Genomic DNA, 18,139 nt, shown 5'->3' with positions numbered 1-18,139 from the left:
TGCTCTCTCATCGAAGGAAAAGGTTTGGTTTTGTGAGCTCGCCAGGCTATTTCAAATGGCCACGGCAGTGATCTGCTCCATCGACTGAACCATCTCTCCTCCAGACTTATCCTCTCTCCCCAAAACAACATTTACACACACACCCCCCGGCCAAAAAAAATCCCCTCTCCATACCAGCGAGGGTTAATGTTGTCAGCCATGACGTCAGGATCATAATTTGCCCATAGATATTTTTTCTTCCTTCCCCAATCTACAAAAGTCCCTCTCTCCTCCCCTCCTCTTGTGACTTTGCAATGAGCAGCAAAACTCTACAGGAGCTGCAGCAACAGCATTAAGGAGACGTGCAGCTCTGCTTTTGAGAACAATTCTTTCTGCATACAAGGATTTTTTTTTTTTTTTGCTTTGTGTTTGTTTTTTAACCCTTTCACAAAATCCATCCAAGTCACCAGCATCAGGGTGCAAGTAAAATAAAATAAAATCATACCCTGGGGCTTGAAAGCCCCCCTCCTAAAAATAAAATAAAATAAAATAAAATAAAATAAAAAAGAGGGAGGAGGGCAAACAGATGAGTAAAGGGTAGGTGAAATCCAGAATAAAATTGCATTGCTAGATAACTCTCACCCTCCCCCCCACCACACACACACACACTTTCTCCTCCTCCTCTTCTCTGAAGGTGGATAACAGGAGCCATGCAACATCTGCAGAACTGGATGGCAAAATAGGAGGGGGAAATAATCAAAGTGGAGAGTTCAGGGGAGATCGGGTTCTTTTTTCTTTTTTTACCTATGAGATTTGATTCTACATTTTGCTGAGTCCATTTTGGGGACATTTCATTTTTCTCTCTCTTGGGATTTTCTCCATTGCCAGAGGATGTCTCTTGTTGAGAGGATGCTGAAAGGAAGAAGAGGCGAATTCTTTGACTGGCACTGAAGGGAGGGGGGAATATATATTTCCCCCATATTTTTTTTTACTGTCTTGTGCTTTTTTTTTTTAATAAAGGAAATAATTTGTTGTCTTCTTCTTCTTCTTCTTCTTCTTTTTTTTTGGAGGGGGATTTCAGAAGATCTTCCCCTCCCCTCCAAACATTTTTTTCCCTCCATCGTGTTTGTGGAAATGTGGAGATTTCAGGCAGACAGATTGAGTGCATTTGTCTCTGCTTTAGCAGCGCTTTGTCTCGCCTACTGTGCGCAAAGGTAAGGATTTGATTTCCAGGGTGCAGGGGCAGATGGGGGGGCTTGGAGGAGTGGGCTGGGTTTCTTTGGTGGTAGTGGTGGTGGGGGTCTTTCACCCAAATTGCTTTCCTAGTGCCTGCTGTTTCTTACTTCCTAGTCAATTGCATTTTAGGGGGAGGAGGGGTGCTCATGCATGGGATCTAGAGCAAGCTCTCTGCAGACGGAGCTCACCTCGCAGCTCGTTTGCATCAGAGTCTCCTACAGTAAGCGAAACTGACGCGAATTTGGGAGAATTGACAAAATGAAGCCTTGCGCTGGGGAACATTATGTCCGGCGAGCAGAGATGGAACTAAACACAAGCACCGGTCTGTATATATACGTGATACCTGCAAAAACAAACATACACCCGGACATAGCCATGCCTGTGTCTGTACACACAGAATGCACATGCATCCACACACACACGTCCATGCATGTGTGCCTTCACACAGCTATACAGTGTGCATTACAGATGCAATGCATCCATCCATCATGCATACATATTTATTCATTGCATGCACACATGTAAATATAGTCATATTTATTTATGTGCAATGCATACACACACATCTATGCATGTATGCATCCATATATACTCACACGTGTATATTCATGCAGTACATCATATCACATATACAGTGGACAGTATACTAGATATGCAATGCATGTGTCTAGAGATGCCTACTTAGTAATGTATTACATACATACATACAGATATATGACTATATATATGGACACAAGAGATCCATGCATTCACACATGTACACACATCCATAGTGGACAATGTATGTGGAGGGCATCTATGCATGTATGCATAAATATTTATCCACTGAACACACACATACAGTGTATACACACTCATTTTCAGTTCACACATATATGCATTTACACAGAATGCACTCATCAGTGCATTAATAGACAGGGTAATTATGTATTAGATATATACTCATACATCCTTGCATATATAATATTGCATTACATTAAAACATCTACGGGTCCAGGCACAGATATACATCTGTGAAAATACAGAGATCTATGTTCTCTATGTACACAAAGACACAGATGCATACACATATGCACATGTGCAGATCCATGCCCCCACACACATCCCTTCCCTCCTACTGTTTAATGCATGACACATACACTGTACACTGAAAAATATACACACTCATGCAAATGCACATGCGCATGTGGATCCTGCCCACTCATATATGCCCATGCACGTGTTTGTTTACACCTGCATAAGCATAGACTCAGGTTCACATACTGTATACACATACCCATCACACACACATGAAACTAAATTCATACATGTAAGGTACACTCACACATCCATGCTCATAAGCACCTTGCACACACATACAGGACCCATACATTTGGGTGTGTGCATAGATGTACAGTGCACGTGCACACCCGCTCAGCGTCAGGTGTGCAATATCCAAAGATACAATTCACACATTGAATGTATATGTATCCTACATGGATACTGACCCATGTTCATAAAGATTTTACACTTAGCTACAGAGACACACACAAATCCTGTGTAACTACACAGATCGTTTGTTCAGAGGAAGATGGATGGCCTTACAGTGCAGGCACAGGATTGAGAGGCAGGAAACCTTGGTCCTATATTTTCTTTCCTAGGATAAAAGTAACTCCCATTGACTTTAGTGGGAGATACTTGTAGTTTGTGGGAAAGAATGGGACAGCAGTGTTCTAGTCCCAATTCTGCCACAGACTTCCTGTGTGACTTTGGGTATATTGAGTACTCTGTCCCTGCCTTAGTTTCCCTGTCTGTAAAATGGAGGTAATGATACTTTCTAACCTCATGGCTTGTTGTGGGGATAAATAAATGTTTGTAAATTCCATTGAGGAAAGCATTCTATAAGCCTGAAACATTTTGATTATCATATACATATATGAAAACCCATGCACCTAGTTGTGCACACGCACACATGTACAGCTAACTGTGCATGTATCCAGAGTGTGCACATATACACACTTACACAGATTCCCGAAATACATATACACATACACGCACAAATACATGCATAGAAACACATAAATCCACATGTGCATGTGGTACATACTTCTCTACACAAATGTCCATAACCTATGTATGCACAGACTTGTGTATGAGAATGTACACATGTCTGCATTTTCCTGTACACTTGTGTAAAGACATACCTAAACAAATGGGGCACATGTACAGGAAACCCAGATCATATATGCACGGCCATCAGCATATTCACTGAACAGTTTATCCGTGTGCCTAGATATTGCCCACATAAATATGTTGGTTTATGTTCACCCATACACATTCTGATTGAAGGTGTATGCATTGAAAATCCAGGCACACACAGAGGCTCACGCATCCAGATCAATAACACATGCACACACCGGTGAATTTACTCATGTTCCTAGACCCACACTCATACGCCAGTATCCATACACCTGTACTCACAGATTCATGCACCTATACACATATCTATATATATATGTAATACACGTGTACGTATCTGGGCACCCAGATTTACAGCATGCATACATAGATCTATATTTTTACCCAGACTCAGCCATCCATATGCTGATCCATGCACTCATATCGAGTTGCATGAGGATCCAGGTCCGTACACACACCTGTGTATAAAGATCTCTGCACATACATCACACACACTGACTCGAGCACTTATGTGTATGTAGATCCATGTTCACATACAGTAAATCCATAAGCATAAATCACAGCCAGATGTGTACAAAGACATGTGCATGCACCCACCCGGGGCGTGTGGACATGTCAACACAATCCCCCAGCTTCAGGCTGACACCAAGGTTGGCTGGAAGGGGTAATATTGTGTTGCAGGTTTACATCCTAGATGGATCTGCGGGGGAAGGAAAGATGGCCTGAAAGATGTGTCTTTTTCATAGGATTTGGAATTTAAACTAGGATTGCAAAGGATGTTGTTTGATGATGGCATGTGTACACAAGCTCTGGGGAAAACAAGTCTTATTCCTTGGACAGAGCTGGGACTATGGTTGGGTTTGGGGGTCACTCAAGTGGAAACAATCTGCACTTACCTATATTTTGGAGCTTCATTCTTGTAGCTTCTTCCTCCCTTCCTAATGTTCCACCAGCACTTTCTTTGCCTTTAGGACTGTTTATATCAGGAGATCCCTCTCGTTCATATGGCTGGAAGGAATTGGAACTCCAGTAGCAATGGAGGCTACCAAACCTCCAAATGGAAAACACAGGGCTTGGTAGGGAAAATATCATTATCTAGGCATACTGAGCCAAAGATGGACTTTTCCTCTCTCTCTTTCTCTCCAGGTCTTTGTTGCTAAGAAGATATTAGAAGCTGCTGTGTAATATTTATTCTCAGAGGCCAAAGATCATAAATCTATGTGTGTAGGAGGGAGTGTGGCTAACCCAAGAGAGTACCTGGGTGCACAGAATGTGAAAGGGAGATTGTATAGATGAATGTGTTTGGGCAGGGGGTGAATATCATGCGGAGTTCAATGTGTATTAGGTGTGAGAAGTCTGGGTTTGTATATAGTATGTGTGAGAGACAGAAAGTGCCTACTGTGTTGTAGATGAAGTGTGTGTGCAGGGTGAGAGGAAGGCAGCGCATGGAGGTGTGTATGTAACAGAGAGGGCAAATTTGTGTACACTCTGTGTGTTTGACAGAGATACAGTGAGTGTGTGTGACTAGAGTGTGGAAGCCCTGTGTGTGTGTATGGTAAAGGATGCAGATTTGTGTACGGTGTGTGAGAGTGAGTGCGTGTACAGAATGAGAGAACACAAGGGGAGTGTGAGTGAGAAGGAAGTTGAAAGGCTGTGGGGTGTGACGAAGATGGAGGCTGTGTATGTATAGTGTAGTGTGGGTGTATGTGACAGGGACAGTAAATGTGCAGTGGTAGATAGAGAATGAGTATCTACAGTGCTCATTTAAGAGCCCCTGTGTGCCACCCCCTCCAGGGATTGGTTCATAGGCTTTTTAGACTGCGTGGATGTCCCGAAAGTATGGGATCCCCAGCAGCCTCCAGCTGGGCTTGTATTTGACAGGGCATGTGCAGTGTGAAGAGTGCGAGGATAGCTGTGTGCGTGCAAGACAGTGAATGTGTGTGTGTGTGAGAGGAGGGCTACGACTGGGAGAGAGACAGGGAGGGGGTGTTTGTGAGAGGAAAAGCTCGTGTGTGAGGCAGGGAGCGTGTATGCGTCTGTGCATGCACACCAGGGTTCAGCCTGCAAGCCAGGGAACGTGTCTGCCCTTTGCCTAGGCCCTCCACACGGCTCTCCTGTGTGGGGACGATGATAAGGACTTCTTCTTCTTCTTCTCTGTTTCAGCCAATCCACTGGGAATATTTCTGTGGTGAAAGAGATTGTGGACAAATTGCTGAAGGGGTATGACGTCCGCCTCAGACCCGACTTCGGAGGTACAGTGATCCACACTTTCTCTCGCGCTGGGGTAGTTTGCAATTTGAGGAAATGCAGCAGAGGCACTAGAGGCCAACTGCTCCATATGTCAGTGCTACCTGTTCCGCTGCTAGCAACATGCATCAACCTGTGAGATTTTCCCTTCTCCGTGCTCCCTCTCTCTCTTCCTCTGCTGTTTCTCTGCCCTCCCCCTTCCGACGCTCTCTCTCCTTGTGCTTCCTTTGCCCTCTCTCATGCAGTTTTCTTTCTCTGTCTGTCATTCTCTTTTGATCCTTCCTTGTGCTCTCCCTGGCCGCCTCCCCATTTCCTTTCTCTCTCAGATCCCTGCTCCCCCTGCCCCTGTCTCTCATCTGCTCTCTCCCTTGCTCTTTCTCTACCAGTATGTGTGTCCCAGGGTTTTGGCATTCTGGGATTGTTTGCTGGCTGCTGACCCCTGTAACAGGCCGTCTGGCCGTTGGATAAACTGTGTTGCTCTGAGTTTAACCTCACTCATGGGCTGCCAAAAGCTTAAGAAAAACCCCAACAACCCTACAGTGTGTATCCCATGGCATTTCTGTAGATGCTTCACTGTGACATTGGCTCACCGGATATCTCCCTCTGCCCCCCTTCGCCACACGGTACAGTGCTGTAGCTATCCTCCCCCCTGGGTACAGAGAGTTTTGCAGTTTGTCCCCCAGTTGGTCAGACCGTCCGCTGGCCAGGCTGATGGTTTGTCTGTCAGGATACTAGCTGATGAGGTGGTACGAGAAGTACCAGGAAGTTAGTGTGGTCTCTCTGGAATGCTCCGTGCCTCCTGCTACAGATGCAGAATGAAATATTCCTTCCAGAGATGGCAATCTCACTGCTATTTGGAAGGGGACATTCCTGTCTGCTGATCCCCACGGGCAGGGCTTTATAGCCCCCCCAGGCATCAAAGAAAAAGAAGAGAGAAAGGGAGCTTCTTTTCTTTTTTGGGTGGGGTGGGGAAATAATTACCGGGCCGTGAAGCCCCATCGGTGGGTATTTATTGGCACCCACTTAATAGTAGGAACTAGACTATGATGTGAGTGTCGGGGCACTTTTGCTTGGGCTTACCTTGATTTGGTATTTTTGGCCTTAGTTGGGTGGTGCTTTCCCTTTGTCTGTAGGTAGGAGTTTATCTCAGAAGTTCTGGGAGTTGCAGAGGACTGAGTGGCCCTTCTGGAGACAACTGCTGAAAAGCAGATTGATGTCCTTGGTTTCAAGGGGAAAATGTGCCAACGATGGTGTGGGACAGAGGTCTCCCATTACAGGCCTGATCCAAAGCCCACTGAAGTCGATGGGAAGATTCCCACTGGGTTCCAGGAGCTTTGAATCAGTCCTTAAATCAGTTTGAATCAGTTTCTCTCTGCTCCATGAACTAGCTATGATCTCTCTATTTATCCATCATCTCAGACTTCCCTCCACTGCACACAAACCTGCCTATATTCACCCACGGTGAAGGCTCTTTCCCCACCCTCTTTCCACCCCACTCTCATGTTTGTCTCCCATCACTGCTGGTGGAATGGGATTTTCAGAAGGGCAGGAGCAATATAATCAGCTGCTGAAATGCAGACTCTAAGGAGGGCTTGAGGTGGGGAGAGACTCTCCCATGTAAAATGACTCCTCCATGGTGCAAAGTGGTACATCCTGGAATTCGCTTCAATGGACACAGCTTCGGGAGGGTAGCAGTGCTCAGCAAGCGAGCAGGAGGTAATGGAACCTCTTTGAATCTGGAATACAGGAAGGCTTGATGAAAAGGGTTTATCAGGGAAACACAAAGCTGGCTGGCCCCAGTCACAGAAGTTGGTGCAGTTACATTTTATGGGTGGAGAACTTCAGAGATGCCATAAAAATGGCAAGAAAACCGCCTAGTAAGCCTTTGGGATTATTAGGATACAGTAAAACACAGTAGGTGATCCAGCTCTGTGCAGGGGCAACATGAACTGACGGAGGGTGAGGGCAGTGGTGATTGTGGGGGATTGGCTATCCTGTCTCCCCATGGATCATGGCTCAGGAGTCCAGAGTGGGCAGGGAGTCATGCATGATCAGTTGAAAGTGCTTTATCCCACTTGAGTGCCCATCCAGCAGAGCAGCCCCATGAAGCACACTGTCCCTCTTTAGCTGGTTTGAAAGAATAGACCTGGGGTTGATGCAGGAATTGCTGGATGACGTTCTGTGACTAGTGCAATGAAGGTGGTCAGAACAATGGCTCATAACAGCCCCTTCTGACCTTAAAACCTATGAGAAGATCTCTGATTTTCCACCTACATTTGCAAAGTGCTCATTGGATCTCCATAATAAAAGCAGAAAGAGAGAGAGAGCCCCCGACCCCCATGTTTAATTGTTGCTTTCCCAACTTTATTAAAAAAGGCTCAGTTCCTTTCTTTCCCCTATTTTGAAGGGATCAATAGCACAAGAGACTACTAGCCCCACAGGGCTCCGAGTCTGAGCAGGCAGTGCAAGCTTCTCCCATGTGGTGCCATTGACACTCTCGGATTGAAAGGGGCGTTCAGCCTCTCTGGATGGTTCGATCCTCTGCCTCTGTCCCTGCACAGCCTGAAATAAGAGAACTGATTGTAGCGGTAGGAATTGGACTGAGCCCCAGGACCATGTAAGGGTCCCCCAACAGTCAGGAGATGGCAACACATCTCGGTCATCGTTAACCTAGTGAGCTGGAGGTGAAAGTCTACAAGTAACAGTATCAGTCACCACAGTTATCTGGGTCCCTGAGACATTGAGCCAAATCTGTCCCTGAGGCAATTCTACTGAGGCCAGTGCTGTCACACCAGGGGATGAATGTGGCTCACTGTGCTGACTACCTCATTCATATCCCTGCCATGGAGGGGTTGAGGTTTCCACCCTATCCCGTAAATAGTCGATGAAGCTAGAAAATCTTGGGTAAGACCCAGGAAGCTTTCTGGGAGCAAGGCTCCCTTCTCCCAGGGATATGTAGGAGCCAGGAAAGTACCTCAGAACTCAGGCCCACAAGCAACCAGAGGGTTAGGCTGGCTCCCAGCAGGGACCTACGGGCATCTGTGCTTGCTCTGACTCCATGCCGCACCCTCACGCCAAAGATCAGGGAGGCACAAAGGCCTAGAACCTCAGCAATATTTAGGTACCTCACAACCACTGAGCTAGGTGTCTAAATACCTTAGAGGATCCGGGCCTAAGTACAGTTCCTCCTCACAACCAGGGCTCTCCTGGCAGGTCTCATGCACAGAGCTGCTGTGGCTGGCCAAGCCGCACTCAAGAGTTGTCAGTGATACCAGTTTGTCATCCCTGCGGTATTATCTGTTAGTGTGTGTCCACCCCCACTATGCTCCCATGCACCATTGCTTCACTTTGACCTGGCAATAGGGAGCTGCCAGAGCACCCCTCAGACTTTCCAAACAGTCCCGGTGCTTTTCTCTGGCCCAGTAGCATCCTGCCCTCCCCTTATTACAGTCCAGTTCTCCCAGCTCCTGCTCCCTCTCTTTCTCATACGCACAATTTTATCTCACTTTCCATGGCATAGTACTCCAAACAGATCTCTGTATCCCTATCCATCTCAGGGATGATAGAGCTGCTCCTGTTCACACCCTCTGCCCTCACGAGCCCCAAGTCACAGACCCAAATTCCTCTCCCTCCCTCCCACACACACTTGCACACCCTCTCTCACTAAAAGCCCCAAATCTCCCTCCCTCTTTCCCTCCCTCACACACACACACACAATCTCTCTCTCTCTCTGCATCCCATGTTTTATCTTCTCTGCATCCCCTCCACGCTGCTCTATTGATGTAAGGTAAATGGGTGGCCAGAGAGGTTAGAAACCAGCCAGTCAGTGATAGTTCCCCTCTGCGCCCCCACAAGTGAAAACACTCTCCAAAGGGAATCTCTCCTGGGGCCCTGACTTCACTGAAAGGACCCCACCCACACACACACCTTTCCTAAGACACAGGTCCTCCCTATCCCAGTATCCCTGTGCACTACCCAGGACACAGTGCCGCAACAAATCTGAATGCCGTTCACTGCTCCCCAGCTCCCTGAGATAGAAAGAGAACTCCAACTAATGCCAAAAGGAGGACAGGCCTGCTGGGGATTGCAGTTCACTTTTTAATTTCGAGATGCCTCGTTAGCTCCAGGCCGAGCTGAGTGGCTGAGAAGCGTCAGCCACTCACTCCCCCCTTTGAAGCCCATTTCACCGATGAGCAGGTTGGCTCTCAGGGGTGGCACTGTGGCAGAGGGAGTGTCATGTTCATCAGTTAAGCTGAACCGTGAATGGGGTGGAGAGGGGCTCCTGGCAAATCTTGGCCCATCTTACCCAGCCACACAGCCAGACTCGGATCATGCTGTCCAGAGGTTGCTAGCTGTGGAGATGGAGCTTGGGTGGTGGGGGAGTGTGGAGGGTGACTCAGTGGACTCATCAGTGGCATCACATCTTAGGAGCTCAGGTGCTAAATCTCACTAGCTTGAGTGACAGATTCATTGAGTTGGATGGTCGCTGTCTAGTTCTTAGCTGGCACCTGGCTTCTTCTGGGAATGGGTGCTAGCATATCTGCTCAGGGGGTAGTCTGGGATAGCAAAGGGGCATTGAGCTCGGGGGGGGAGGGGAATGCTTGTGGGAATAGCTGGGATAGCTTGGGGTGTCCAAGATGGCTTGACAGCACTAGGAGATGGCCTACGACTAGAATAGCAAGGCACTGTTGCAGAGCAGCCTGAGAGGCCTTGTCATAACTGGGGGAGTCCCCACACTGGAATAGAAGGGGGTGCTACAGGGGAGAAGTAAGATATATTGGCAGAGACGTCAGTCTGTGGGGAGGAGAGATCTCAGTACTGAAATAGCAAGAACAGGGTAGGGGAGAGGGCAGGAGTAGGGTGCTTTGGCTGAGCTGAGGGGGAGGGCAAGTTCCCAGCACTGGACCAGCAGGGGAAGCGTGCATCAGGAATTCAGTTTTGTGGGATCCAGCAGGCTATGTCTGGGGCACACTGATAGAGCGGTGCACAGGCCTTGTTTCTTAGAAGAGAAGGTGTGACAGGGTGGTGGGGGGAAGGGAGGGCAGGAAGCTTTCACAGCAGCATCCTGCACAGTGCCTGGCTCTAGTTAGTGCTCTTAGCCTCTCACTTTTGGAAGCATTAACTACAAAGCAAAAGAAAGCAAATTAAGAAGGTATTGCCCCAGGTCAGAGAAGGAGATGCAGGAAATGGCGCGAGGAACCCTGTTAAGCGCAGTGACTCAGCTGCTCTCAGTTGGTGCATCGATGCCCAAAACTTCACAAGAGTTTCAAGGAGATGGCCCTGCTTCCAGAGAACAGAGGAAGGGGGAGCCCTCCTTGGCTTTCCCAGCACCACTACATTTTGCTAGCGGAAGCCAGGGGGAGCAAGATCTTTTCCATGTCCCCCTTCCACCCACAAAGCCAGGGGCTCTTGGGTTTTCCACTCCAGGGAATTTATGTACTGTGTTTGGAAATATCAGGTGAAGAGGGAATGACTGGGTTTCCTTAAGGAACAAATACAAATTCCTACACTGCAAAGCATGGAGGTCCAGCAGCCTCTCCTGCTCCGATCTGTCTTCACACTTCCTTAGGGAGAATTAGTTACAGTTTATGGGGTCCTGGTTTTCAAAGATGTCAGAATGCCCATCTATGCTCCCTTTCACATTCCCCTCATTACAAACGCAAACTGCCCCCCAGCACACACTTACACACACCTGTCCTCACCCCTCTCATCAGAGATGCTTGTTCCCCACTCCCTCAGATACACACACCTGTCCTCGCCCCTCTCATTACAGATCCCCATTCCCCTCCCTCAGATACACACACCTGTCCCTTTCCTCTCATCAGAGGTTCCCTGCTCCCCTCCTCAAATACACACACCTGTCCTCATCCCTCTCATTACCGATTCCCATTGCCCCTCCCTCAGATATACACACCCATTCTTGCCCCTCATCACAGATCCCTGCTCCCCTTCCTCACACAGACACACCTGTTTTCAACCCTCTCATAACAGATCCCATTGCCCCTTCCTCAGATACACACCCCCATCCACTTTCCTCTCCTCACAGATCCTCACTCCCTTCCCTCAGATACACACACGTGTCCTCACCCCTCTCATCAGAGATCCATAATCCCCTCCCTGAGATATCCACACCTGTCCTCATGCCTCTCATCCCAATTCCCCCTTCCCTTTCCTCACACAGACAAACCTGTTTTCAACCCTCTCATCACAGATCCCGTTGCCCCTCCTTCACAGACACACACCTGTCCCCTTTCCTCTCATCACAGATCCCTACTCCCTTCCCTCCAATGCATACACCTGTCCTCACCCTTCTCAGCAGAGATCCCCGCTCTCTTCCCTCATACACTCACCCCTCTCATCACAGATTCCCTTTGCCCCTCCCTCAGATACACACACCTGTCCTCTCCCCTCTAATCACAGATCCCCCGCTCACCTCTCTCAGATACACAGACACGTCCTCACCCCTCTAGTCACAGATCCCAGGTCTCCTCCCTCAGATACACACACCTGTCCCCTTTCCTCTTATCACAGATCCCCACTCCCTTCCCTCCAATGCACATACTTGTTCTCGCTCCTCTCATCACAGATCCCCATTCCCCCTCCCTCATATATGCACACCTGTCCTCACCCGTCTCATCAGAGATCCCCATTCTCCTTCCCTCATACACACACACCTGTCCCCTCCCCTCTCATCACAGATCCCCGCTTCCCTCCCTCAGATACACACATCTGTCCTCACATCTCTCATCACATGCCCCCATTGCTCTTCCTCACACAGACACACCTGTTTTCAAGCCTCTCATCACATGTCCCGTTGCCCCTCCCTAAGACACACACACCTGTCCTCACCCCTTTCATCACAGGTCCCTGCTCTCCTCCCTCAGACACACACACCTGTCCTCACCTCTCTCATCACAGATCCCCTTCCTCACACAGACACAGCTGTTTTCAACCCTCTCATCACAGATCCCGTTGCTCCCCCATCAGATGCACACACCTGTCCCCTTTCGTCTCATCACAGATCCCTGCTCCCTTCCCTCAGATACACACACCTGTCCTCTCCCACATTCCATGATACACACCTGTCATCACCCCTCTCATCACAGAACCCTGCTCCCCTACCTCAGATACCCATACCTGTTCTCACCTCTCTCATCACAGATCCCCCGTTCCCTCCTTCAGATACACACACCTGTCCTATCCCTTCTCATCACAAAACCCCCGTTCCCCTCCCTCACACACCTGTCTTCAATTCTCTGCTTATAGATCCCCCATTTCCATGTCTCAGTTTTACATGCCTGTCTCCACCTCTCTGCTCACAGATCCTTCTTCCCCTTCCTCAGATAGGCTCAACTGTCTCCACCCCTCTCCTCACAGATCCAGATTCCCTTCACAGACATGCACGATCAAACACACGCACACCTAGCCTCCCCGTCTCATTACAAACCCAAATTCCCCTCCCTCCCCCTCACAGCCTCCTACACTTGTCCTCACCCACTCCCAGTACAGACACAAATTCCCCTCCCTCACATACACACTTCTCTATTCTTCTTCTCTCCTGCCGCTCAGTACAGATACTCATTCTCCTCCATTTCATATATCTACCCCTTGCTGCTCCTTCTCACCTGCCAGTGTGCCCCAGCAACCATGTCCCTCACCGCCACTCCATCCTCCCTCTCACCTGCCCCTTATTACAACCCCAAACTCCCCTCTGTGTAACACACACATGCTCATACTTTCTCCTCAGGTGATGAGCGGGAAGGATGGAGTTCAGTGGAATTAGCAACTGTGCAACATCGACACCTGCAATCCCAAATAATAAACATAAATTATTGCTGATGCACAAAGTGTTGCAGTGAAGCATCATCAGTAGTCCAGGACTTCTGAAGTGACTGTGCTGGAAGGCTGAGCCACCATGTTGGCTGAAGGGAATGCAGCAGGAGCAGGGAGGGAGACAGCAGATCTAGCCCTCACTGCCCAGAGTTTGACTGCTGGAAAATGTTTCGCTGTAGTGGTGTTGTAGTGTAAGGAGTTAGGCATATTGTTATACGTTAATGCCAAGGTACCTGAGACCGCTCCCTTTGTCCATCCTGGGATAATGCTTGGGACTTCTCTAGCATGGTGTAGGTGTTCATGGATTCAGTCCCCTTAGAAGGCAAATATTGTTATCTCCATTTCACAGGGGAGAAGCTTGGGCATCGAAAGGTTAAAGGAATTTTAGGTGGCTTACACCCAGGCAGAGCCCTGCTCTTCTGCCTCCCAGCCTAGCTCTTGTACTACTAGGCCTTGGCCAGGGGAATGGTGTTTTCAGGTCTCACATGTATGTGCTATTACACCCTTGTGGGCTGTAGCCAGGCCTATGTTGGAGTCTCACATGCCAAGCCATTGTGGGGAACACGGTGAGTTATGTGCAAGGAAAACCCTGGTGATTGAGGAAGTTGGGTTGATGATTCAATAGGTGGCACTTCCCTACTATGTAGCTAGGGGGCATGTGAGAGGTGCCATCTTCTGGATTAGACATAACACTGAGGTCCTGGATGCTTGTGGAACAATTAGTCCAATACCCTTTTTACGGCAGTAGAAAAGGATGTTTGTTTTCTAGCTCTGGCCAAATTCTATTTTGAGTAATTGCATTCCACCTCCCTAAACTTGCCTGATGCTTTCCTCTTCACTTCCTGTCTGAAACAGTTGGGTACCATGGCTTTATTCTGTTCTATTGCTACTTCATCCAATCCTGGGTGGCTGCATTTCAGTGGTGGGTTAATTGATTCTTGTTTACCTGTGCTGTAGTTTATAAAGTGCCTTGGGATCCTTTTGGCTAGATGGCTGTCTATAAATGGGTAAGACATTATGATAATTACTATTATTAGTATCACCTGACTCAAAAATTTGAAACATAAGCCTTTGTCTATACTGAATATATAGTTCCGTTCAGAGTGAGGTGAATAATTTTTAACATAGCATTTCTTCCATGAATTTTGCCTTTTTTTTTTTCTGTTCACAAGCTATTTATGAACAATTTGTGATTTAATAACATTTATTCATTACTAAAGGTTTTTGGCTGAAAGATTCTTGGTCTGTAGATTGGTCATAAGCAATTTGTTGTGATTATTCAGTATGCAAAATATGAGCTGTTTTGAGTGGCCTCATGGGTCAGATGGTTTTGTTCTGTTCCCTGACGGGGTGAGTGACATTCTTAGACTCAGATTTCTGGTTTGAATGCTACCAATTACGAATTTTAAATTCACTTTCCACGAATATTCTCTAATATCTGCTTTAAAATCACTGTTTCCATGCACATTCCTGCCAGCAAGCTCACCTACCAGAATATTCCCAGAAAGCTAATGCAGAAGGAGTGCAAAAAACCAGCTAAAGTGAATTCATTTAAAAATTGAAAAGTGTTAACGAAAAATATTCACCCGCCTCTTTATCCGAGTTTCTCAAAGCACTTTGCAATCCTTAAGTTACTAAAACCTCACAATCCACCTATGAGGTAAATCAATATTTTTACCTCCATTCTGCTGCTGGGGAAACTGAGGTACAGAGGCTTTATTTATATATGTAACACATTGGCTAAGTAGGTCATTTCTCTTTCTAGAGGCTGGTTCACATAGTGAATCAGAGACTACTAATGTAATGTAATGTAGTTCCTTTAGGTCAAGGGCTAAAGCTTGATGCAGGAAGTCAGAGGTTCAATCTTTGCTGATAACCCACGAGAGGGGGTGTAATTAGCTATGTACACACATATAGACAGTTCATATGAAAGCTTGTATATTTGCATGCACCTGTTAAAAACTGTATACGAAAACAGCTGAGTGCTTTTAAACAAATGCTGCACTCGACAGTGGCATAAAACCCATTAAAGGAATTAACTCCATGTGCGTAAAAGTTGAAATACGTTAGAAAGCAGAGCCCAGTAGCCAGCATAGAGCTGTTCTGTGAATCGGTATTCCATAGCTCAAACCCACTGTTCCTGTTCCCATTGCACATAAGACAGCAGAACTCTTCAAGGCAGTCCTCTTTACAGGTCTGCAAGAGAATCAGAGTTTGCTCTAAGTAGGCTATACGTTTCATGGTGGTTCAGATGTCACTACAGTGTTATTCAGATACAAAAGGGTTATTCTTCTGTGTTCAGCATTTTTCCCTTCCCTTGTGTGTAGGAGATGAGAAATCTCTTTCTTTCACCTTTTTTTTCATACTCTGTCCCTTTCCCCTTCCACTGACACTAGAATATTCCTGTTAACTGATTGTGCAATCACAGATATCTGTGCTTGTGGCAGGGGCAAGACCCAGAGGACCTTGTGTGGCTTTGGTTTCAGACCTCAGGACCCCTTAGTTCAAGTCTGGGATGGCTTGAAGTGTGGTTATGGTTGGAAAAGAGCCTCTGAAAAAAGGCATATTCTTGTTCCATATTTATTCTCCCTCAGCGACTTCCATGTCAAATTTGCTCAGTTTACCAGTCAAAACAAGATATTTCTACCTGCCAGCGCAGCAAGCTCAGCCTGGGATCTGGAAATCAAGCTGTGTTCTCTCTGCTTTGGACATCATCACCAAGCAAAAAGATTCTGGAATCAGGGCTTAACTGGATATGATCTTTTGATTGTGTGAATGTAATTTGCTCTTCTGTAGCATTATTGGCTCTGTGTGACAGAGAGGAGTAAAGATGGTGTGCTGTGCAAACATTGACTAATGGATCCTCTCAACTGCCCTATGAGGTGCGGGAGTATTCCCAACCCTATTTTACACTTCGGGAAGCTGGGGTGCACAGAGATTAAGAGATTTGTTCAAGATCAGGCAATAGGCCAGTGGCAGAGCCAGGATTAGACCCAAGAAGTTCTGCCTCCCTTAACTGTAAGAGTAGAATGCAGGAGTGCCCAGGTTTCCAGGCCACTAAACCATACTCCTTCTCTAGTTAGGGTTAGTCAGTGAACTCAGCAAGGGGAGCAGATAGGGGCCTTTCTGACATAGCTTTAAAGTACACAGTTTATTCACTGATAATTTATTTTTTGATTGATGGGGGGGGGGAGAGGGGAATTGCTAATAATTTAATTCACAAATATTATTTGACTATCCCAGAGCTGATTGAATAATGAAAAACTATATATGTAAATAATGTAGTAAGAAAAATGAGCAGGATGTAATTCTCCACCAACTTTGACCTTTACATTTCATAACTTTCTATAACAAATCCCACCATAAGCTGTCAGTAACTACTGACTTTAGGTCCTTCAGCACCAAAGCACAGGCCTCTACTACTTGAGCTAACAGAGTAACTTCAACAGCCAGTAGCAGTATTAGACTTTTATCCACTATGTGGAGCAGCCACTAGAGGGAGAAATGACATTTAGTTAGTATGTGACATGTTCTTTCCATGATACATTATTATCAAAAGCACTTGGATTTAAAGGAAGGTTTCCTGTCATAGCCAGTCTGTCTTACCCAGCTGAGAAATGATCATGCTGAATTGTCATTTTAATTTCCATTGGAGCAGACTATGATGTCACAACTGCAGCTATGCCATGGGCCCAGGTCAGAGCAGGTCTGGGAAGGAAATGCACATCTCTCCAGTAATAGCAAAGAGAATTACTGGCCCATTCATTGCTGTTGTTTAAATGGTGTCTTTGTTTATAAATTTGCTCCAGTGAGAAAATCCTTTAAATCTCCTTCTTCAACGAGGTTTGCTGGGTGTTGGTTAGGCTGATTCCTCACTAAATCCAGGGAAAGGTGATTGCTCCAGGTCATACTGAGGGGTCCATTAATGAGGCAGTGCAAGGGGGAAGGCCAGGACTCAAAGGAGAATGGATTCCCCTCTTGCACCAGTCCATGTCAGGGAGTTCACTGATAAGATAGTGTGAGGGGATCCTCAGCAATAAATGAAACATGGAGATTGCAGTCTCAGTCCTGCAAGTTCATTACAGTTCTGGGTGTCCATTTGAGCTTTGAATTCCCCAGAAGCGGGTGAGCCCTCACGGTTATGGCTGGGAGTCCATGATGAGGCAGTGCTCAGTGAGGCTCAGGACTGAATGAACATGGAGACTGAATTCCCCTCTTCCTACTGGGGAGAGTGGTCCCCCTTGTGGTGCCCAGAGAGTGAGTCACATCACCTGTAGACCCCAGACTGGAGATGGCTCCAGAAGGGATTTTCAAAAGCATTCAACATTAACCTAACTCTGATCCCATTGGAGTCAAGGGTAAAATTCCCATTGGCTTCAGTGGCAGCAGAGTTAGGCCAATGCGTAATGCTTTGAATGACCTCACCCTATATGGGATCAGTCCTGCAAAGCCTCACACACATGAGTAGCCCACAGTCATTGACACCAGTGGCTCCGCTCATGTGAATAAGACCTGCTTGCCCAAGGCTTGGCAGAACAGGGTCTCATATTACCTGTGTTCCTTGTGCTAGAAAAGTGTTGATAGTGGTTTGGAGAAAGGCACACAATAGGCACTTCCAGTTAGCTGGAGACTAGAGGCCCATAGAAGTAAATGGAAAGTCTCCTGT

General features: G+C 47.0%; 1 protein-coding gene across 2 annotated transcripts in view; it reads left to right on the top strand.

The window, feature by feature from the left end:
• Nucleotides 1-282: 282 nt before the first annotated feature.
• GABRQ (gamma-aminobutyric acid type A receptor subunit theta) overlaps nucleotides 283-18,139 on the top strand; it is an 88,164-nt gene continuing 70,307 nt past the window's right edge. The window contains exons 1-2 of one of the 2 annotated variants that reach the window (XM_048865063.2): nucleotides 283-1,193; nucleotides 5,557-5,645. In XM_048865063.2, coding sequence (XP_048721020.1) covers nucleotides 1,114-1,193; nucleotides 5,557-5,645 — 169 coding nt within the window. In that variant the 5' untranslated portion in view covers nucleotides 283-1,113. Of the gene's footprint in view, nucleotides 1,194-5,556; nucleotides 5,646-18,139 lie in introns of those variants that run through there. The other variant, XM_048865064.2, reaches the window with a different exon arrangement.

The sequence above is a fragment of the Caretta caretta genome, chromosome 9 (assembly GCF_965140235.1).
Source record: "Caretta caretta isolate rCarCar2 chromosome 9, rCarCar1.hap1, whole genome shotgun sequence".
Lineage (NCBI taxonomy): Eukaryota > Metazoa > Chordata > Testudines > Cheloniidae > Caretta > Caretta caretta.
The sequence above is the reverse complement of the archived record's forward strand: the minus strand, read 5'-3'. Positions and strand labels throughout refer to the sequence as shown.